The 23,872-nt window shown below is 41.8% G+C and overlaps 1 protein-coding gene across 1 annotated transcript in view; it reads right to left on the reverse strand.

Moving 5' to 3' along the window:
* GRIN2B (glutamate ionotropic receptor NMDA type subunit 2B) overlaps positions 1–23,872 on the reverse strand; it is a gene marked incomplete at both ends in the record, with an annotated part of 295,037 nt that overhangs the window by 115,636 nt on the left and 155,529 nt on the right. Inside the window, one exon of the mRNA XM_081331987.1 lies at positions 22,106–22,220. Within this exon, the coding sequence (XP_081188113.1) occupies positions 22,106–22,220 (115 nt within the window). The remainder of the gene's footprint in view (positions 1–22,105; positions 22,221–23,872) is intronic.

Here is a 23,872-nt window from a genome sequence, read left to right on the forward strand (position 1 = left end):
TCCATTTTCTGCTGCTTCAATGGCTTGGATAAACTCTCTGCTGCAGAGTGCTGTCTCTTCCTCCTTCTCCCCATTCATGTTTGTTAAAACAGGTTTTAAAATGTTTAAAACTAGGTTTAAAAGGGTTAAAATGGGTTAAAAATGGGTTTAAAAGGTTTAAAAAGGTTAAAATAGATTAAAAAGGGGTAGGTTAAAAATACAGTATTAAAAGAGGTTAAAAAGTTAAAATAAAAATAAAGTAAAATAAAATAAAGCTTTTACTTTTGGAGGAGCTCTTTACAGCCTTTGCTGCCTGTCCACCACCTTGGCTCCTCCCCCCCTTCGAATCACTATGTGAGAGAAGTGAATATACAAATATGATTAAATAAAAGATAAATAAATAATTAAAAGGATAGGTCCATTCTTTCTGAGTTTCCTTCAGCAGCACAAAATAGCATTCTTTGTTAATTTAAATGTATCATTGGTAGGAATTACATGCTCCCAATTTTCTGCCAGTTTCAGTGTAAATTGGCGCTGTATGCATTTGCTTGTTTGTTGTCTAGTTATTTACTTGAATATCTAGAATCCCTAATATTATTCACAACTCCCAAGTACAGCATTCCATGTATAATTATCGACAGCCAATCCGGTACTGGAAACTTAATATATAGTCCCACTCACAAAGAAAGGCCAATTAAAATTTCACATTTTGCAATAGAAATGACCTGGAATACTAAATCAAGAATAGCACAGCTTCCCATGCATGCTAACAGCATATAAGGTATATTACTTGGTACTTAGAAACAAAGTACAATAAACATATATTTCACTCAAAACTCAAGGAACCACAAATGAAATGTATTTACTGTATTACTTTAACTTTGATAAAATTCACCCTTTTGTGCAACAAAAATTATGAGATAAATACCAGTGGAAATTTCCAAATTTACTTTGTCCCTTAAAAAAGAAATACTGTATGTCACATGTTCAAAACAAATAATCCATATCGGTTCTACTGAGAAGAAGCACACACATAAAAAACAGAAATATAGATAAGACATCTCAGTTAAGAAATAGGAACTATCTATATAACACACAATTCTGACTACATCAGAATAAGCTCCATCATATTCAATTTGTACTACTCAGTAAATATACATACTGGGAGCAATGAAGTTAGAAAAAATTAAGAAAAGCACTCTTAGAAAAATATACAGTTAAAAAAGTGTATGATCTCAATTTCAACAATTCTATCCCACTAATAAAGCAATCTCTGAGCTTGATAAAAAAAATTTTTTAAAAAAGAATAACATGTTTAGGTTGTTTTAAAAGTTTCTAATGAATGATTAAAAATAACAATATCTATTATGTTTTTATTAAATTAGAAGAAGGTATATGGGTGAAGCAAGAAAAGTTAGTTTGGAGTTAATAGCCCATTGAAGTTCTTCAGCTTGCTCACTTTTTCCTCATTTGTAGCTAAAGATTGTTTTATTGCCAACAATAATATATTTTCCAAGTGTGATTCAAGGTGCTGGCCATCATCTATAAAGCCCTGCATAGAACTGCGTATCTCCCAGGATTTCTGCTTGGCCAGTAGGTGCTGGCAGAGTTGACATGTTTTGAATTTCTTCAAGTAAATGCTAAAAGCAAACTTCTGGTAAGGATTCATGGTGAACTAGATGTCTCTGAAGGAATGGGGATAGGGCTGTAGCAGATATAGGTGGCTAGATGATTAATTCTGGCTGGCGAATTCTCACCAGAAAAAGCAGAGATTATGAGATTGGGAGATTGCCCACATGTACTCCAGACAGCTGCTCCTTGCGGGTAGACTGCATGGTCGACCTATCAGTTGAGCAGCTTTGAGTTGAGAGATTTCAATGGACATTATGTTTACTGAACCTCATTTCTTAATCGTTTTTGGAAATTATTTCTTAACTGCTTTTCAACTATTAGGAACCTTTGGATCCACATGTTTTATAGCATTCAACAGGTGAATTTCCTTCAGACTTTAGCTAAGGAAATTTTAGAGATTTGTTTTTAGATTTTTAAGATATTTTTTTAATAAACAGCAAAAAAGTGATTAGAATATTGATTTTGGAAAATTACAGATGGAGTAAGGATCCAGATGGATTTGAAATAACATTTTGAAATTATAAGAGCTAATTTCTTAAGTATATATGGGAGAAGCAGGAGGATGAACCCTGGGAAGATTTGAAAATACAATTCTATCTGTTCACTAAAATGGGGAAAAAAGACAAGGAGAATTGTTTATTTATAAAATTTATTGGGCACCTGTCTTACCATAGGATAACTCTGGGTGGCTTACAGTCATAAAATGTATCTATACATATACATTAAAACATAAATTAAATAATGTGACAAGCACCTTTGATGAACCACATCTATACTATCCTGAACAGTCACAGATTCTTCATGCTAAGTGTAAACTTACTTGGCAAAGGGATTCACACAACAGCTAAGGTTTTGGCTGAATGAAGAGAAGTTAGGATGGCACAACCATTTGTCTGAAATAGTATAGGGCAGTGATGGTGAACCTTTTAGAGACCGAGTGCCCAAACTGCAACCCAAAACCAACTTATGTATCGCCAGGTGCTGGATGGGCGTGTCCCACTGGGTGGGTGTGCCCCTCTGGGTGGGCATGACTATGGTGGGCATGGCAGACTGGGTGGGCATGGCCAGGGTGGGCATGGCCATCTCAATGTTGCTCCTGGGGAGGGATGCCTGTGTGGGGTGGGCAGGGTTGGGGGAGATCCACGGGGTCTCTGGTGGGTGGGGCAGTGGGCAGGAGGGCATCTTGCTCAGCTAATGGCTTGGGGGGAAGGGGACAGCTACACCCCCTCCCAAACGCTACTGTCTCACGAAAGCAGAATGAAAACTCAAAAAAGCGACAAGGAAAAAAGTTAAAACAGAAGAGTGTCTCGCGATGGTTTTCTTCCCCACTTCCTTCTAGCTGCAGTTTAAATATGTAAGACCACAAAAGAAAAAAGTTGGCTTTCTCTCATTTTAATTCAGAAGGCAGGAACAGGAGGATTGGAGGGGGGGGTTGTTTGTTTCAAAGGAAGGGAAAGAGAGTGGCTGGGGGAGCACAGCAGATGAAGGGCGATGGCGCAAGGCTTCTGGCTATGCAGGAGGGCAGTGGGGGCACGTTCTCTTTAAAAGAGCAAAATGAGGCAAAAAAATAAAAATCCCCCACTCACTCCATCTCTCAAAAACACAATAACAGAGCTTTTAGTGATACAAACAATCCTTGGAAGCCATCTGGGTGGGCTCACTACCCCTCTGACTCCCCCCCAAGACACTTGCCAGAGCCTCTTAATCACAGAATGTTGGGCAGGGGGGTCCCCCCTCTTGGGTCAGGGGTGCCAGCTAAGCAGCACGAAGGTGGATTGGCATGGTCTGTCTCACCTTCATGTCACCATGTGTGTGTGTGTGTGTGTGTGTCTTCTAACCCAGACTTGGCCTGCAGGATGGGTGGTGTCCACTAAGACCACCCCTCCCTGGGTCACCAGCATCCTGCTCTCCCCCCTCCTGGACTGCCATCTGTCAGAAATGGTGCTTGAGCAGTGTCTGTATGGGGGGGAGCTGGACTAGAAGGATCAGAGGTCCCCACCTTTTGAGGCACTAGGGGCTGGTTCCACAGAGAGAGATTTTTCTGTGGACCGGAGGTTGCATGATTTTGTGTGCTGCTTGCATCTCACAGATGGGGCTTTGCTTGGTTGTACGGACCAGGGGTTGGGGACTCCTGGATTAGATGACCCCTCCAACTCTGTTATTCTAATTTTTTTCCCATGCCTGTCCAATGCCCAGCAGTTGCTGCCAAGGTGGCTCATCTCCTTCCTTTGAGGAGAAAGATGACCAGCATGCCCTGGAGGCCGGATGTGATTGGGGGGCACAGGGGGAGGCTTCTGAGCCCTGCAGCTCTTCCAAGGGGGGGAGGAGGAGAGTAGGGAGGGTTTGTGCTGGGATTGGGGCTCCTCGTGCCTTCCGCTGCCCACCTGCACTTTTCTGCTGCAGATGACATGGCTCCGCTTGCCTGGCAGGGCGGGGACCCACGTGGGGCTTCTACCTTGCTTGCCATGCTGCCTACTGCTTGTTCCAGGGCAGCTGCCACCGTCTTGCACTTTCCAGCCCATTGCCGGCTAGCCGGGCATGCCGAGCTTGGGCCTCGGGTGAATGGAGGCCAGAGGGGAGTGAGAGCCATGGCTGCCCAGCTCCTCTGCTTGAGAATGTGTGAAGGGAGAGGTGCCACCCAGCTCAGTAAGCTGCGTTTCACCTGCAGAAGGAGGAGGAGGATGAAGGAGGAGGGCTGGCCAGGGATGGGCTGATGGGAGGCGCAGTGCTGCCCACAGGGGGAATCTGACCAGCCCCAGCCTGGAGGCTGGGAAAGGCCAAGGGAGCCCGAAGGGAGGCAGGCATGGTGCTCAGGTGTAGCCACTCTCCCCCCTCCTCTCGCGCTCCTGCAGGGCTGTCTGACTTCGGCATCACCTGGGCAGGCCTTGCCGCACATCTGCCTAGTGGCGCTGGTGGGTCCGGCCTTCCTTCCTTCCTTCCTTCCTTCCTTCCTTCCTTCCTTCCTTCCTTCCTTCCTTCCTTCCTTCCTTCCTTCCTTCCTTCCTTTTCCCTCCCCTCCTTCCTTCTTCTCTCTCTCTCCCTTTCTCCAAAGTCCAAACTCACATGTCCTCCTTCTCCCATTAGCCTTCTGCAAAGCGCAAACAGATGCCGTGTCCTACTTGTCTTCTCCAAACTCATGCCCACCATCACTTCCAAAGGCTGTCTGATCACTCACTCGTTCTCTCGCAGCACTTCCGCCAAAACCTGCTCCTTTTATACTGGTTCCCCTCTCCCCACCCAGCTCTTGCAGCTGTTCCCACAACAGCACTGCTGAATTCAGTTTCCCTGCCCGCTCCAGTTCCCACTAGTCAGGCGCACGTGGAGGGGGGAGCGTCCCTCTGGCGTGCGTGTTGACAGAAAGGGTTCCTCATGCCCAGTCTGGTACGCATGCCATAGGTTCACCACCATGGGTATAGGGTTTCCTGCCTCAGCAGGGGGTTGGACTAGAAGACCTCAAAGGTCTCTTCCAACATCATCATCATCATCATCATCATCATCATCATCATCATCATCATTATTATTATTATTATTATTATTATTATTATTATTGGCATAGAGTTTTGCTGTGGGGTTGAAAATTGCTGACTGAAGATTTGGCACACAGAAGAGCAGATAAGTGATTGCTGAAGATGTTATGGAGTACTCCAAGATGTCTAAGACTCTGGAAGAAAGTTGAAGACCTAAAAAAGGTTAGCATACATAAGTTTTGTGTAGCGGGTTCCAGGAGGACAAAACAATGAAAGCTCCAGAAAGAACAACAATAGCTCAAGACTGAAGCAGCAGCTGAAAGGAATCATGGCAGAGCACTAAAAAGGTGGGCTTGCCAGAAAAAAAGTCATCAATGCAGAGACAAAATTTTGAGAGAGATCAACTAGGTGGTCCAACCAGTCATGAATGGAAATGTCAAAGTGCCATTGGTTTTGCTCGTTGCCACAGTAAAGAGGAAGAAAGCCAGAGACTAACAAACCTAGATGGTTGCTGATCATGTCTAGCAATGTATACCAAAGCAGGGAAGAAAGCCAAGAAGGCCAGTTGTAGAGGAGTTACAGCAGCCACAGAACTAGCCAGGCCATCAGTAATAGTTAATAATGGAGGAAAAAGAAGGAAGTTTTAGATTGGTCCCTCTAAATTTAATCTCAGATACCAGCACCCCTTCAAGGGTGTATGTGTAAGGCAGGGGTGTCAAACATGCAGTCCGTGGGCCAGATGCATTATGTGCAGGTCATACCCACCCCGGCTCCACAAAGGCAAAAAATGCTACAATATATCATGTGACACAATACTTGTGGTATATGGGGAGGAAGGAAACTAAATACTCAATCCCAGATGAGAGACAAACAAGCAATTTCAACTTTCACAAGAAAACAGGGGGGGTGAAACCCTTACATTTTAGCTCTGTGTAGAAAAATGATTTCTAATAAGTGACTTTTTCAGCTTTTCATGGAAAAGTTCTGGGAAAGAATCCAAGGTCAAATCACCCAGCTGGAGAGATTGCCAGGTGTTAGATTGGAATGATGCCCAGAAATTAAAGTGAAAGCCAGAGATCCAGGTAGGAAAGACAAGAAGGATGAGAGAAAACAAACATTTGCTGTATCCCACTTGTTGTTTAAACAATATTAAAAAAAATCAGCCTGGTACCCATATAAAACTGTGACATACAGTAATCAGATTCCTCCTTTTTCTGAACTTTCAGTATTTTTTCACATTTTTAGATGAAAAGCTAATACTTTTCAAGTATTTAAAGCACTTCACATCTATTTTACAGTAATCATTAAAACAGACTAAGTTAAATCAGAGTTATTATTCCCATGCTGAAACTGGATAACAGGAAAGAATAACAGATTGCCTGAGATAGTGAATTAATCATAGAAGTAAAACCTGAATGGTATTTTTTCCTGTGCGGTTTTTCTCATAGTCCAATTTTAGTACAATCTACTAGGGCTTGAACCAGCAGAAAAAATAAGCCAATAGAATTTTTGCTGCCCCATTGTTGACCCCCCATGAAGAGTGTATTAAGAGTTCATCGAGTGTTGCAGTCATGGAAGATGCAGCTGTATGTTATACCTAGAAACATTGCCATGGTAGAGCAACATCTGTATCATTTTTTCAGACGTTTATAAAAATAAATTAATAAACTTGAGAGAAATATTTAATTTTTAATAAAGTTAATAAAAATTATAAAAACAGTAACGTGCAGCCATGTGAAAAGCTTTGACGGCAGAACTAGTATAGAAGGCTGATAATAGAGGTTGCACAACAGAGCTTTCAATAGCTCATTAAACTTGTGCAATTCCTGGCTGCAGAAAAAATTAAGAGTAATTAATAAGGTTCAGAAGTAAACAGTCTGTAAAAAGAGTTTGCCTGTATTTGTTAAGGAATCAGGGAAAGAGGAACTCTGGAAATGGGATACTGTAAACAAGTGGTAGGCAGCAAGGGAAGAGATAAACTGCTTTTGTAGAGAAAAGATAGACCATGAACAGGAGAAGATTTTTCCTAAAGAGCAAAAGGGCAGAAATGAACTGAAAAAGAAATAACATATGGGAGTAAAAAAAAGGCAAAGAGTTATCTGCATAGAGAGAAGTTTAACAGAGAGACTTCAGGGGATTGTGAGTATGTAGACTTAGGGCAAGATAAGCAAAAGGTTTTCTAACAAACAAGAATCAGGGGGAAAAAAGGGGGGGTGTTCCAAAATAAAGCAAAGGGGCTTAAAGGAAAAAGAAGAGATGTGTGTGGGAACGGCCAGAATTTGGTCTCTCAAGAATTTGGTTTTTCACCTTTCAGCCTTTCTGTTCCCCCCTAGTTGGGCCTCTCTGTTAGCTTCAGTGAGAGCACACTCTCCTGGCTGGCAGGGAGCCTGGCATGTGGGAGGTTTGGGAAACACTATGATAAAGCCTTCACATACATCTTATGCTACCTTGTTTTTGTGTGATCTCATAAGCACCTGAGTAATCCAATTATTTCTATGTATCCTATTTTGTGTGAGACTGATGTAACTTTTTGTAATGATGGAGGTGAATAAAAGTTCAGCGGGCAGTGCTCGGAGGAGTTCTTTTTGGAGACGAGGCTGCCTGGCTGGTTCAGGACAACTCTGTCGACCCGGGTCTGAATTCCTTTCCCTTCGTCTGATTTTCTTTTCCCTTCAATGTGATTGCAGAGTATGCAAAGGGACAGAAGGGAATGTTTTACCTCTTGTGATACAAGATAGCAATAAGTAATAATACTTCAGGCTTCCATTTTGTCATGCAGCCACTATGGACGGCTGGGAGACTTGCTTTCTCTCCCCCGTCCAGTTTCACATCGCTGGGGGGCCCTGAAAAGGGCCAGAAGTCACCCCGAGGAGGCGACCAGCAAGGAGGGGTGCTCGCTGAATCGCAGGAGAGCCGCAACTCTCCTGTTAGACCTGGCGATCCCTCCAAACCGGCAGATGAAAGGACCGGCCATTATGGCTCGTCCCTGGGCTTATGCAAGCGTAGGACAGTACGTGGTAACAAATTACTGCCACAATGGTGCTCTATTCATGTAACTTCTTAGTCTATCAGTAAACACAGGTTTAACATTCTTCTAAAGCAGTACTAAACGTGTGCCCACAAACAGACACCTGACAAGCCACAAATGCTGCAAGGAAATTGTCATGCTGGCAGCATGTCCAGTTCTTTCCACATGGCCAGAATAGCTGGGATTAGCTAGTGGATGGCTATGGATCTAGAACAAAATAGGAAAAATTGCATTTCAATAAAGTGATAAGAACAATAAAAAGTGCAATCATGCAAATGTCCTTGCTTGCCAAACCCCTAATGCATCCAACAGTGACAGAGCCAGCAATATACAGCTGGCAGAACTTTGCTTTTTCCTAGTTTAAATTAACTGTCTATGCAATATGGGACTAATATTCTCTCAAGAGAAAGCCAGTTATACATTTTTAAACATTTTAAAAGTATTACTAAACCCATGTCACAGATAAACACTTTAGAAAACTTTAGTCAAACATTATAGGGGCAGATGAATGCAGAAGCCAGGTGTCTGCTTCCTCCTGCATGCAAGCCTAAATGGATATTGTGAGAAGTTCACAACAGCTGGGGGAAATAGGAGTTTCTACAAAGGCCCAAAATGGTCAAAAGGAGTTGGGCAGATTCCACCACTGACTGCCACATTAGCCAAGTGGTGGTTAGAGCACAGAAGAATGAAAAATCTTCCTTTAAAGTCCAAGCAGCTGAAGATGTAAATTGGGTATGAGAAGAAGGCAAAATCTTGAGATGGCATAAAAAACCATATTACTGCTGCCATGAGTATGTATAGGAACGAGCCTGAAATACTTTGTCTTTAACTGAAAATCATCAGTTCAATATCATTTATCACCTTAGGGAGCACCTGCGACCAGCATCAACTTCCCTCCGCCCAGTGCGCTCCCACAGAGAGGGCCTCCTCAGGGTGCCGCCGTTCGGAGAATGCCGTCTGGTGACCCCCAGGGGGAGGGTGTTCTCTGTGGGTGCGCCTGACCTGTGGAACCATTTACCGGTTGAGCTCCAGATGGCTCCCGACCTTCGCTCCTTCCGATGCGACCTAAAAACCTATCTGTTTGAACAATCCGGCCTGGTCTGATGGGTTTTGTTTTAATTATTATTTTAATGTAATTTATCTTCTGCATTTGGGCACTAGGGTTTAATTTGTTTTCAATTTCTGTATTTGGGCATTTTGATATTTATGTCCCTGTTCACCGCCCTGAGTCCTTCGGGAGAAGGGCGGTATACAAATCAAATCAAATAAAAATAAATAAATAAATTTGGAACAGTGCTTTTCAACCCATGGTATGCATACCACTGGTGGTACTTGGCACCTGGCAGGTAGTACACATTCAAAGGATTGAAAAGTACTGTAAAAAAGTGTAAAAAAAAGTGTGAAAGTGTAGTGGGGGGATGAGCTAAAGTGGTGACAGCACCACACAGGCCTGTGGTGTCAGCTGGAGCAGCATTGTTGCAGGGGCTCTGCTGAGCATCCAGGATAGGCACCCAGCTCCAGCTGATTGGCACTTCCAGAAGCAGCGCATAGCTGGAGGTGCACCGAAGAGAAAAGGAGGAGGGGAGGGAAGAGAGGAGAGGATATAAAAGGAGGTGGTTTTGGCGGGAGCGGGGAATAATTGACAGGGAAAGAAGGGGACGGAGAAGAGGCTGTGGAAGGAGAGCCCAGCAGGCAGGGAGGAAAAAGATTGAGGAGAGGGAAAGAGGAAGAAGGGCCAACCAGCCAGCTGACCACCAAGATAGTGGTGCATATTAATAACTATGGATAAATTCATCATACACTTGTGCAAAGGGAAAGTGATTCAGCAAAGGAATCACCACCAAAGAAATTAAAACTGGTACTTTTTCCCTTTTTTACGGTTTATAACATTTTATTAGATTATAGAATAAAATACAAAAATGCAAAAGCAAATAGTAGGACACAGTGGGGAGGAAAAGGGGGAGAAAGTGAGGGGGAGAAGGGGAAAAGAAAAGGCATTGACTTCCAACTTCCTCTGCTGCAGTAGAATGAAGCATTAACATATAACTTCAACTAAAGCAAAATAGTATAAACTAGACATTTCTATAACAACAAATCAATCTAATCAGTAAAACCCGAAATCCCCCCTTTTTTTCTAGTCATCAAGTTTTTGACACCTTGCTAAGAGCAGTGGTGGTACTTGAATATTGTCATATCCTAAAAATCATCCTGACAACAAAAGTGTGTATAGTCAAGGCTATGGTCTTCCCAGTTGCAATGTATGGCTGTGAAAGTTGGACCATAAGAAAGGCTGAGCGCCAAAGAATTGAGGCCTTTGAACTATGGTGCTGGAGAAGACTCCTGCGAGTCCCTTGGACTGCAAGGCGATCAAACTGGTCAGTCCTAGAGGAGATCAACCCTGACTGCTCTTTAGAAGGTCAGATCCTGAAGTTGAAACTCAAATACTTTGGCCACCTAATGAGAAGGAAGAACTCACTGGAGAAGAGCCTAATGCTGGGAAAGATGGAGGGCAATAGAAGAAGGAGATGACAGAGAATGAGGTGGCTGGATGGTGTCACTGAAGCAGTAGGTGTGAGCTTAAATGGACTCCAGAAGATGGTAGAGGACAGGAAGGTCTGGAAGAACATTGTCCATGGGGTTGCGATGGGTTGGACACGACTTCACAACTAACAACAACAAAAAAGTTATACAATCTGTGAAAAGATGAAAAAGCCCTGATTTGGAGCTATGATGGTGCAGTGTTGAAATGCAGTATTGCAACTCTGCCCACTGTCAGGAGTTCAGTCCTGACTGGCTCAAGGCTGACTAAGCCTTCCATCCTTTCAAGGTAAGTAAAATGAGGACCCAGATTGTTGAGAGCAATATGCTGACTGTAAACTGCTTAGAGAGTGTTGTAAAGCACTATGAAGCTGTATATAAGTCTAAGTGTTATTGCTATTTTAAAAAATACTGTACTGTATCTATGTTTGTATATCAGTGTAATTATGTTAAAGATCAGATCAAAACAATGAAACAAATCTTCATTATGTTTCTGATAATCAAAGATAACTGATTTTGTGATTGATGCATTACCTGTAACAAGTAACAGGATTTTTTTTAAGCCTGTGGGGAACTCAGTTCCCCAATATTGTTTTTAACAATGTCTAGTTGTAAGATATAACATTTAATTTGTTTATGGGATTTTTTTTAAAAAATTATCTGTTTAAAACTTATTACAAATCTAATTAAACAATAATAAAGATGGGTTAAAATTAATAAATAAAAAGAAAAGACAATGAATATTTGTATCAGTATTTATTACCAATAGATTGCTTGAATAGGCTCTAAGAGCAGTTCATGATTATATTTAATGGAAGCTAAAATAATTGAATTACAGCAGTTTTCCAATTCAGTTAAAAAAGATCTGGTAACGTATTGCTCACACATGGCTTGCTAACACCCAGATCTCTGAAGTGGCTTTTTCTTGGCTTGGATTTAAAACATATATTGCAAAAAAGGATGCTTATGTAATTGTTAGTAAAAAAATGAATGGGGAAAAAAGAAGGAAAATTCAACATTTTATACAAATAACATCAGTACAATCAATTATTTCACTTACAAAGCCTTGAACTTACAAACATAGAAATAAACAGCAGGATTAAGAGAATGTGTTAAAATCAGATATTCTTGAGGAATAAATAACTGTAAGAAAATCATGGGTGATACTCAATGGCTGAGTGTTGCGCTCACATCCATATTCTCACGTGTTCTGATCCCCTTTCCTGTTTCGGATTCATCAAAATCAAGTAATTTATAGATTGAGCAATAAATCATGCAATGATATATCTCTTCATTTTCTCCCTATTCTGGAATGAGGATCAAAATAAAATATGTGAGTGAAGAAGAAAATATACAAGTGTGGAAGTAGTTTACATAATTCTAAAATAATATGATCCAATATAAACTAATAAAGAATATAGATAAAAATATGATTTCTGATTATTTGTTTTTGTGTGGCAATGAATGTTCAAATAACATTCACTGTTTTAGTAAAATAAAATAAGGAATCATGATGGGAAGGAACAATACTGAAACCTGCCATGCCACCATCTGTCTCATGTGCAAACCAGTCCCAAGTGCATTTAATATTCATTATCAAGTCTGGTGCTACTAAAATACCTTCAGCTGAGTCTATGCCAGCATGTCCCACAGAATATGAACCAATTAGCACCCCTTCTTCCCCACCGACACACATACATTTCCAAGTTTGTTGGTTTACAAAACATTCAGCAAATTAGTCTGTTTTATTGCTGTCAGGAGAATAACCCAGAAACAATGGAAACAATGGAAATAAGAAAGCTAAAATCCTATGGAAATTCCAGATCCAGACAGACAGACAGGTGTTAGCAGTGCTTTTTTTGTAAAAAAAAATGTGCCGGAACTCACACACGTCATACAACCCTCCTTGCCTACCCTACAAGGTTCCATCCAAAATAGGTGCCGGAACTCCATTCAGGGCATTCTATGACAAAAAAAGCCCTGGGTATTAGCCAATTAACAATATCAATCAGACATTTCAGTAGTAGATAAGGAACAAAATCTAATGATAGTGATGGTGATGGTTATAGAAAGAATATGAGAAGCTGGGAAAGTACCAAGGCCTGAAAGGAGGACTAGAGAGAATATGGAAAGCAAAGGCCAAAGTAATCCCTGTGGTAGTAGGAGCATTCAAGGCTGCAACTCCTCAGATGAAAGAGTGGCTCCAATAGATCCCAGGTGTTATGTATTGCATTGGTTCGAAGCACGAGGTGAGACGAGCAGGTGAAAACAGGAACATGCTTTATTGAGCCGCTGGAACAGAAGAGAGATGTGCATGCATCCACACCACTATTTATCAGGATGGCCACTAGGTGGTAGCCAATAGGTTTAAAGTACTACAGTTCCTGCATAAATCAGCCAATGGCTGAGCAGGAGACCCTAAATCTGGCTAAAAACCCCAAGCTGTTACACAGGCAACCATTAGCAGCAATTACAACACGTCAACTTTGCACACAAGAAAAAACTCAATACATTACACCCCTCCCACTTAGAATGTACACACATTCTACAAATCCTTTAGGCACAAAGTCTTGCAGATATGGTGGTGGTCTGTGTGACCTTGTAGAACGCCTGGAAGATCCAGGCACATTGTGGTCTACCAGCTTGCCCGCCGGGCTGGGTAGACCAGTAGTCAGAGGTTCACGAGAGTCAGACTGACTCGAGTCCCTTTGATTGGCCCTTCCAGGTTGGCCCAGACCAAAGTCCAATGCTGGAGCAGAGTTTGCACAGCGGCTGTCTTTTTCTGATTGGCTTTCCCCGTCACAGGACCCATGTTGCACTCCCAGGCTGTGCCCATTTACAACCACCTCCCCGTTGAATTGACTGCAAGAGTCCTCAGAGCGTGTGAACTGCTCTGTTCTGATGCCAGTTTCTGGCCCTGGGAACGGGTCTTGCGCATGGTCCTCACTTTGTGACCATTCTGCATAACACTTACGCAGCTGATCAATATGGTGGTGGATGATCCTCCCCCCATCCATAGCCACCTCGTAGGAGAGGGGGACAGAAATTTTGACAATTGTGGCCAGAACCCACAAGTTCCCATGCTCATAATTCTGGACCCACACCCCCTCGCCAGTTTGCAACTACCGTGGAGCTTTCGGGCACGAGGTGTCTGCTGCCACCCTGTCAGGGTGCAGCCTGTCCAGTTTCATGATTAGTCTTTTTCCCCAGCGAAGCTCTGCTGGGCTCTTTCCGGTCACTGTGCAAGGCGTAGTATGCTGGCTCAGCAAGAAATCAGCAAGCCTACGGTGCCAATCTCCAGTCACTATTCGCTTCAGTGACTCTTTTGTTGTGCGCACCATGCATTCGGCTTGCCCATTAGAGGAAGCATGAAAAGGGGCTGATGTGGCATGCCTTATGAGGTTTGCGCTCAAGAAGACCTGGAACTCTGTTGCTGTGAACTGGGCCCCGTTGTCCAAGACTACAACGTGTGTTGCAAAAAGCTTTCTAGGCACCTGGATGGTCCTAGCAGTAGTCATAGTTGATGTGGGAATTACTTCCAGCCATTTGAACTAGCTGTCAACCACTATCAGAAATAGTTGCCCTTGAAAAGGGCTAGCAAAGTTAATATGGATCCTTGACCATGGTGTATGAATCTCATCCCATCTGTGGACTGGAGCCTGCAGCATTTCTGGTCTGGACTGTTGACACGTGTAACACCCGTGTGCCTGGGCCTCAATAGCCTTATCTAACCCAGGCCACCAAAGGTAGCTCCGTGCCAATGCCTTCATCTGAACAATGCCCGGATAACCCTCATGGAGAGACTGCAATACATGCTGCCTTAATGAAGTGGGGACAATGACCCTGCTCCCTCACAGGATGCACCCCTTATGAGCTGAAAGCTCATGTCTGCGAGTAAAATAACTCTGGAACTTAGGTCCACAGCTATTTTCTAGCCACCCTGTGTGAACCCATGCCAGAACCCTGCTCAGAACTTTGTCTGCAGCAGTTTCTGCAGCCATATCCCCTGCATGTAGAGGGAACTCGGGCAAATCTTGGATTGACAAGATGTGAGAAGCTGGAGCCGAATCTGAGTCCACGTGAAACAATGGTAACCTACTTAGGCCATCAGCATGGCCCATGTCCTTTCCAGGTTTAAATGTCAACCTAAAGTTATAGGCAGATAGGAAAATGGACCACCTTAGCATTCTGCATGAGAGGATTTGAGGGGTCTGTCTGTCAGTAGTGAACAGCCCCAATAATGGTTTGTCATCAGTGAATATTGTGAATTCCCTGCCATACAAGTAATTGTGGAATTTTTTCACCCCAGCCACGATGGCCAGAGCCTCTTTGTTAATTTGTGCGTAATTTCACTCAGCAGCTGACATGCAATTGGGACGAGTCCCATCTCTGGACAAATGGCTTAGAACAGCCCCCACCCCATAAGGGGATGCATCACAGGCCAGGCAGACTGGAATTTCTCATTGAAATGCGTGAGCACTGAATTAGAAGAGAGTAGTGCCTTTACTGCCTTGAAACTACTTTTGTGGACCTTGGTCCACTTCCATGGGACGTTCTTATCCAAGAGCCGGTGTAACGGCTCTGCCACTGTGGCCTTGTTAGGTAAGAATGCATGGTAAAAGTTCAGGAGGCCCAGGAATGCCTGGAGCTCCCCCTTTGACTTGGGGGAAGGTGCCATCTGAATGGCTCTTAATTTGGATTTGGCAGGGTGGATGCCATCGGCATCAATGTGGAAACCTAGGAACTCAGTAGAAGGGACCCCAATTTTACATTTGTCCCTTCTCAGTTTAAGTCCCACAGAGTGGAACCATTGGAGGATGGCCTTTAGCCTCCCAGCAAGCACCTCAGTGGACTCACTGGCAATGAGCACATCATCAAAATAGGGGCAAACCCCTGGAATGCCCTTTAATGTGCACTCCATTACTCCTTGGAATATTCCTGGGGCCACGCTAACCCCAAACTGGAGGCGTTTGACTTTGAATGCCCCCCTATGTGTTACGATTGTTTGCGCAGCTGCGGTGGCCTCATCAACCGGTAGGTGTTGATAAGCCTGAGCTAAATCTAATTTTGCAAACACAGTACCCCCTTGCAGTGATGCCAGAATGTGGCTCACAACTGGCACCAGGTACGCGTGCTGCTGCAAGGCCCTGTTAAGGGTACATTTGTAATCAGCCCAGATTCTGATTTCCCCATTGGCCTTAAGTGGTGTGACAATGGGAGTTTACCAGTCCCCGCTATCTACGGGCTGTAAGATTCCCTGGTTTACTAGCTTGTCCAGCTCTGCATCAATTTTATGCTTAAGCACGAATGGCACTCTGCGGGGCTTGATCCTTATGGGTGTTACGGCAGGATCAAGCTTGAAGGTTATCAGAGGACCCTTGTACTGACCCAGGCTAGTGTCAAACACGTCTGCAAACTCCTCTCATACTGATGCCAAGTTTGCCGCTTGTGCCCGGTTGTTCACTGTAACTTGGATTCCCAGGGCATCAAACCAATCAAGGCCTATGAGACTTGTTCTCTGGCCCTCCACCACAAACACATCCAGGGCCCCCGAAAACCCCTTGAACTTGACAGCCAATGTGGCCTCACCCTTGATGGTGACCAGGGAATTCTGGAAGTCAGTAAGGAGTATGTCGGATGGCCTGAGCAACTGCAGACTTGTCTGAAGGTATTCAGAGAAATGTTGTGACTCAGGGCCAGCCTGTGGGTCCGACAGCCGGCTCCGATGTATCGGATGACTCTGAGGGGGAGGAGGGAAACGAACCGGCTGATGATGGTTTGGAGGCTTTGCAGAGTCCTCAGCCGGGGACCTCTTCTCAGCTGCGTGAGCCCGAGAGTGCGGAGGAAGATGACCCACAGCTGGCCCTGTTCAAGGACGCCCGACGCAGGAGGCAGTCGAGCAGGAACAAACAAAGAAAGGCTGCAGGACTCCTCGGGAGGAGGCACAGGGAGACCACGCCCTGAGCTCTCTATAAAAGGAGTGTTTGGGGAGGGGCTGGTTGCTGAAAGCAACTTTTCCGCTTGAGAAGACAAGCTCTAGTGTTTTTGTTAACTGCGTAATAAATCTTGGCAGATGCCTTTTAGCCTTGGACGCTCTCCAGTCTCTTCTTTCTGAATAGGGGTTTGCCTAATTACAAGGCCAGAAGAGGGCTGACTCAGAACAAGAAATAATTGACATCGCCAACCTGGTATCCAGCTCCATCCTGCAAGGAATGCCTTGCAGTTCGACCTGAAGTCGAAATTTAGGTTTGAGGGGCCTACGAGTTCCTGTGCAGCAGACACTTCTGCGACTGGAGCAGAACCCCACTCTAAATTGTCCCGGGGCCCCGGTACCTCTCCTTGGATCATTGTGCTGCTTGTAGTCCTGTTGGCAACCCCAACAGATGGATGCCATGTGGCCTGTCTTCCCACAGGCCCGACACATGGCCGGTTGGAATTTGCAGTCCGCTCGCTGATGGCGGGCTCCGAAGGGGAACTGCCTTCTCAAGAGTGCTCGTGTCCTTGTTGTGGTGCTTCTGGACCTTGTTGACTTCTTGGTTGAAGTCATCTTCTTCCTGTAGTTCGGCATCCTCGTGGTGGACCGCTTCCTCATGCGTTGTGCTTTTGGCAGGCCTCATGGCTTTCACAGCACCACCTGCAGCTTCGTCCACCATGACTTCTTTGAGAGCTTCTTGGAGCAAGAGAGTTTCTTTGGCAAAGAGTTTCTGTTGCAACTCTCTGCTTCGAATGCTGCAAATGAGCCTGTCCTGAAGCCTCTCCTCCAGGACCAAAAACTGGCACAGTCACGAAGCTTGTCTCAATGCTGCGATGAATTTGATGGCTGTTTCACCCGGTTGCTGAACACACTGTTCGAACACGTGTTGCCATGCTATCACTGATAGCTTTGGTTGGAAGTGTTCACCGAACCTTTTCTTCAAGTCCATGAATGCTACAGACTCTATCTGGGCCAGCGTGATGAGATTCTCCGCAATATCGAAGGTGGCTGGGCTGCAGACGCAAAGGAGAGTTGCGGCCTTAAGGCCATCTTTGGAAACCTTGTTTGCTCTCAAGTAATTCTCAACCTGTGTGATGTATGACGACCATCTCTCTGGATGAGTGACGTCAAATTCTTCTAGTTTTCCAACCTTGGCCATTTCTGAAGGTCTTTGCAAATAGAGAGTCGTTTCTTCTGTCCTGCTTCCCAGTTGGCCCTGGAGCTGGTCGCAGGGCCACGTGGTCGCTAGCATGGGGACTAGCCGACCGGAGGGTGGGAAACCGCGTTCCCAGCCAGGCACGGCGCTGGCCTCACCCTAGTGACTCATTGCAGCTCTTCGAGGGACGCAGGATCTCACCTTCATCGCCAGTGTTATGTATTGCGTTGGTTTGAAGCACCATTTGAACATGCTTTATTGAGCTGCTGGAACAGAAGAGAGATGCGCGTGCATCCGCACTGCTATTTATCAGGATGGCCACTAAGTGGCAGCCAATAGGTTTAAAGTACTACAGTTCCTGCATAAATCAGCCAATGGCTGAGCAGGAGACCCTAAGTCTGGCTAAAACCCCCAAGCTGTTACACAGGCAACCGTTAGCAGCAATTACAACATGTGAACTTTGCACACAAGAAAAAACCCCAATACATTACACCAGGAACATTTGAATTCTCTGTCCAGAAGAGTGCAGGGCTAGGAATAGCTATAATCTGCACAGAATCTTCAAGCTCCCAGGCCTCTGATAGAGGATCTGAAATTGAGGGAGATACATATCACTCATAGGAGTGAGAAGGGGATTATATGTAGATAGTAGACATTTTATTTTTTGGTTATGAGCTACAAGATGGGAGGCTATATAAATTTTTAAATAAATACTTATATTTATAGAGAATTAGTACCGTAGTTTTAAGGGTTCTTATTAATCGAACTCAGTGGCACCCTCATTAATTGCCACAAGGTCATTTATGTAGTACTACTTAATTAGAATATAATAAATACTAGATCAAAAGTTAATTCACTTTACAAACTTACATTAGAAATCACATTTTTAGAAAAGAAGAATTAATGGAAATGGCTACTTTAAAAAAAATAGATCTCTTAATGTTATAATTAATTTTTAGAAATAATTTTCTTGATCAGAGGACAGAGTCACATTTCATTTTAGCAGCTAGATTGTTTATTTCTCAGCACCTAGGATGTATATTTTTTTGCTTAACAAGGGTTAGGAAAGCCTTTAGCACAACAACACTATTCTCTTCCCTCCACCCAATAACGGATTTTAGTACAAAGATTATTTCAAAATAAGCTACATTTTTTATGCTTCCTTCTCCTTTACCGATTCCACTGATGAAGAGTTCTTGAAACTCAAACGCTTGTAATTATTATGCTGTTTAAAAGGTACTGACACTACATGAAATCAAGCTTCGCATCTTTACAGTAATAAAGACTTAGCAAAACACTTAATGTGTCTAGTTCCACTTAAGGAAAATTAGAACAAATGCACAGGAAAACTTTATTTAAGAAAAAAATGTTAAGCTCTACTTCCAATTTTCTCTATTGTTTGCCAAAAGCCTATAGTCACAATATCACAGCAGATGTTAGAGGCCTCAAATAATTCTTCAGAACTGATGCAATGAACCTGATAACTATCAGAAGCAAACAGCAATGATTAATTGCTATACGGCTAGGTATTTCAGTAGGTAAGGCTTGCACCACATTCCAGACCTAATAGAATTTGATCTGTTTTGCTTTTTCTAGTTAATCTTTCCAAGTTAATTGTCAGGATTATGATTTTTCTAGACTTCTCATGATTTTTAATTTTTGTAGCTGGCAAAGTGAAATAAGCCACTAATAGATCAGTTATTCTAGGTCTGATAGGAACCAATAACAAACAATCAGGCAATGCAAGTAGCAGAAATTTGAGGAGAACGTGATATTGTAATATTGGAATTCTTCATTTTAAGAGAAAATAAACCTGAGAAGTAATTGAACACATATCTTGGGTTTTTTTAAAACCACCTTTAGCAAATTTAAAGCCATAGGATTCCACAGCAGAAGAGGCTGGAGATGTCCAAACAGAAGCTAGGCAGAGCTATTTTCATTTATATTTCTGCACTAAAGGAAAGGCCTAAATAAAGGTATCCTAAGGGTTTTTTTCCCCAGGTCCTAGATCAACTCCATCATTTCTTTTCAGAATAGTTTATTAAAGGAATCTGTATTTTTTTTCTCCTCCTAAATTCAACTGTAGATAGTTCTCTTTGCCAAATAATCAGTTCCACATATGGTAATCTCATCATTTTTTGAACAGTGTTGGGTATAGAAATAGGAATCCTATTCTTATTCATTATTGAGTATAAGGAGCTTTTCATTTTCTTTAACTACTCCATTTGTAAATATTATCTCTCTACAAAATACCTTAATTATCTGAAACGCAAATGTCATTTAATTCTACCCAGAGATAAGTAACTTACTGGTACTTTTCACTAAGTTCTAAATATAACTGCATTTAGAATTTAAAATAATCTCTATCCAAAACCTGTGTACCCATTTTTTTGAACCTCGCAGACTTCATTTTTAGAGCAATTCCAATAAATTTCACTCTATTTTATTGAAAGCAAGGACAATTGTAGTGATATGAATTTTCATCAAGATATACAGGCAATACTTATTTAGCAACCACAACTGGACCTTCCTACTCAGTCACTAAGTGAAATCACAATTGTGCTTATGAAATCACAATTCTGCTTTCCTTTGTTTTACAGACCTGCAAGTCGTGAAACAAGGACTATCTATAGTCCATGGCAAGCACACATCTCATCCTGAATCAGTTGCAAAATTAAATAAGGAGAATTCTGATGTGACCTGAGTCAAGGCAAATTATTCTGAAAGGTATATTGTGTTCTGAACCAGATTTCGTGGCAAGCACATAGTTGAATTCCACCATGCTTATTTATGTAAAGTTGTAGTATTAGCAGCATCTAGTGACTTTTAATGTGCAATGGCTTTCAAAGATGGGGTAGGAAGATAATATAATATTGGAGCCCTGGTGACACAGTGATTAGAATGCAGTATTGCAGGCTAACACTGCCCACAGTCTGAAGTTTGATCCTGATGGTCTCAAGGTTGACTCAGCCTTTCATCCTCCCAAGATTGGTAAAATAAATACCCAGATTGTTGGGACAATATTTCTGACTTTGTAAACTGCTCAGAGTGTGCTGTAAAGCACTATGGAGAGGTATATATGTCTAAGTGTTATTGCTATTAATATTTCTAATATCAGCTTTATGACAATTTATAATACATTTAATTCCAAATATAATTACTGTTCAATCTATACATTTTTATTGTGTAGAAAGGGTGAGAAATTCAATTCAGAAAAATTGAATGCTATTTGTTTTCTGCACCCCCCAAAATTTCAGTTTCTAAAAGATGTAGCAAAATATTGAGAAAAAGAACTATATATTATAGTTTTAATGTGTATGTGTGAATATGTTATGTTCTTAGATGCAGCTAAATCATTACAGGAAGACTTGATTTTGGTTTAAATAAAGGGATGTCTTTAGATGTGGAAGGGACAGATATTTATGATATGGGCAACTAACAAGTTCTGGCATCTTATTTAGCATATCAGTTTCCCAAGAATAAGAAACTTTATATTTATTACTTCAGTTCCATTACTGGGATTACCTTGTGATTTATGAACTTCCCATTAGGAAGTTCAATATATCCATGTGAAATATTGCTCTTATATACAGTTCAAAATCTGACTAGAGCTTGCAATGCAGTCTACTCATGTGTACTGATTGTAAGCCTGATTGTCTTCATTTGGGCTCATTGGGGCATGCCTGGACTGCAGCTTCTTTGCAATGGAGAACCACTAGACTAAACTTTATAAATCTTTAGACAGAACTAATGTCACATTGCTCACCCAAGTGTCTTCTTCCTGTCAGTGTTCATTTCACTAGTAGTTAACTTTACAAACTATTTATTCATTGGACTGACAACACTCAGCGAAGTTTTGTCAGACTAGGAAGGAATATTTGCATTTCAGCTGTTATATGGGTTTTCTTCATATTACAACTTTTAAATTTCTAACATTGTGGAAGAAACTTCACATACAAAAATTTTATGATGGTTTTAGATTATCAATACAGAACCTCCCCCATCACAAAATGTCTATTTTTCTAGATTCCACCCATTCATCTTGGCCATGTCATTTGACTTACTTACTTTCTTCTATCAGAAATCTTGTAATACAAGAAAATGTGCTATTTTCCTACACTGATTGTTCTGTTGAAATCTACTCTGTGAATTAAAAAGTATAAGCTTTTAAACAACTGAACCGATGAATAAAATGTGATCAGAAATTTGCAAACCGAACCAGTAACCGGTGTCCCAAAGGAATCTCTGAGATGGTGAGTATGCTGGTAACAGGATCAAGGAAGAACATTTTTGCCCCAATTCCAGTTCAAAAAGTAACAAACATATCTTACTCTATCCCATGTTCTTGACTTGGTCAGAAGTATGATAACCAGTTTAGGATGCATCTGATAGCCATCTTCACTGAACGATAAATTCCTTCCTTCAAAGGTGACATTAATCAGGTATCTAAAAAGAAAAAGGAAAAAAAAATAGTGAATATTAAGATGAATAGTATGCCCACTAAGGAAAATAGTAAGACTCTTGGTTACAAGCTAGATAATTAAAACAAAACATTGAATAGTTCAGGGAATCAACTAAAAGCTGAAGTGAGGGAGAGAAGGAAGGAAAAATTGGGAGAATACAAAGAATATTTTTAAATTCAAAAGTTCTTTTGAGTTTAGATCTTACCTATGTCATGAAAAGGCCCTGCTGACATTATGTTTTCCTCACTGATTCATGCTAAGATCCTGCCTAAAATACCACTAACTGATATTTATGTAAATGCATCTTTGTTATTTATTTATTTTCACTACGTATGACCAAAGATTGGTACACTCCTTCTGTCAGTGATGGTTGTTCTCTTCCACCAAGGTTGCAGCTTCAAAAAGGAAGTAGAGTGTTGAGGGAGGAAAAGACTACCTGCCTAGCCAACCAGATCAGCTGAACTTCCCTTAGCAATGAATGGAGTAACAGATACCACCCTTATATCCTATAACACGCAGAATCATCAAGAATAAATGTGCTTAAGCAAGCTCATTTAACCAAATTCATCCATGTAAGTTGATTTTAGCAATGCATAGGAATATTTTTCATATTTATGTATTTATTTCAAGTTATCAGCAAATTAAATTTATTTTAACTTGCAATTCAATTGTTTATTCTCAGAATTCTAACTATTCTTAAGAAAGTACTATATTACATGAAGTATTTCATTCTGCAAATCAGTCTAGCTAACTAGCTGTCTGTCTGTCTATCTATCTATTTCATTTATGTGCTACCATCTCACAGTCTGAGGTGGCTCTGGGCAACTAATTAATAACTATTTGATTTAGATATCTTGCATAGACAATATTTCTTTATCATCATTTTTAAAATAAAAACACTTATTTCGATATAAGAAATTTAATATAATAGACTACAGCAGGCATACTAGGGGTAATGTCTTCTATTTTTGTAACAGATACAGCAATTACAGTATAGTTTGACATTTCAAATCAAGAACTGTTTAAATTGTTTTTCTATTTAATATGAGCCCAATCCACCTCACAGGGTTCTTGTTATGGGGAAAAAAGAAGAGGAAGAAGGAATATTATGTATGTTCACCACCTTGAGTTACTTTTAAAGTAATACAGGTAGTCCTCAACATATGACCAAAATTGAACCCAAAATTCCTGTTGCTAAGCAAGACAGTTGTTAAGTGAGTTTTGGCCCATTTTACATCCTTTCTTGCCATAGTGGTTAAGTGAATCATTGCAGTTATTGAGTTAGTAACACTGTTATTAAGTGACTCTGGCTTCCCCACTGACTTTGCTCATCAGAAGGCTGCAAAAGGTGACCACATAACCCCAGGACAGTTTAACTATTATAAATATAGTCCAGTTTCCAAGCATCCAAATTTTGATCATGTGATCTTCGGGATGCTCCAACAGTCATAACTGTAAAAAAATAATCATAAGTCACTTTTTTCAGTGACATTGTAACTTTGAACAGTCACTAAACAAATGGTTGTGAGAGATAGGACTACCTGTAAAGGTGGGATAAAAATGTAACAAATAAATAAAATAAATAGTTTATTTTCTAGCACATCATAAAGCATACTAAGTAAATAACAAATAAGC

Source organism: Vipera berus (assembly GCF_964194415.1).
Source record: "Vipera berus genome assembly, chromosome: 6".
NCBI classification, from domain to species: domain Eukaryota; kingdom Metazoa; phylum Chordata; class Lepidosauria; order Squamata; family Viperidae; genus Vipera; species Vipera berus.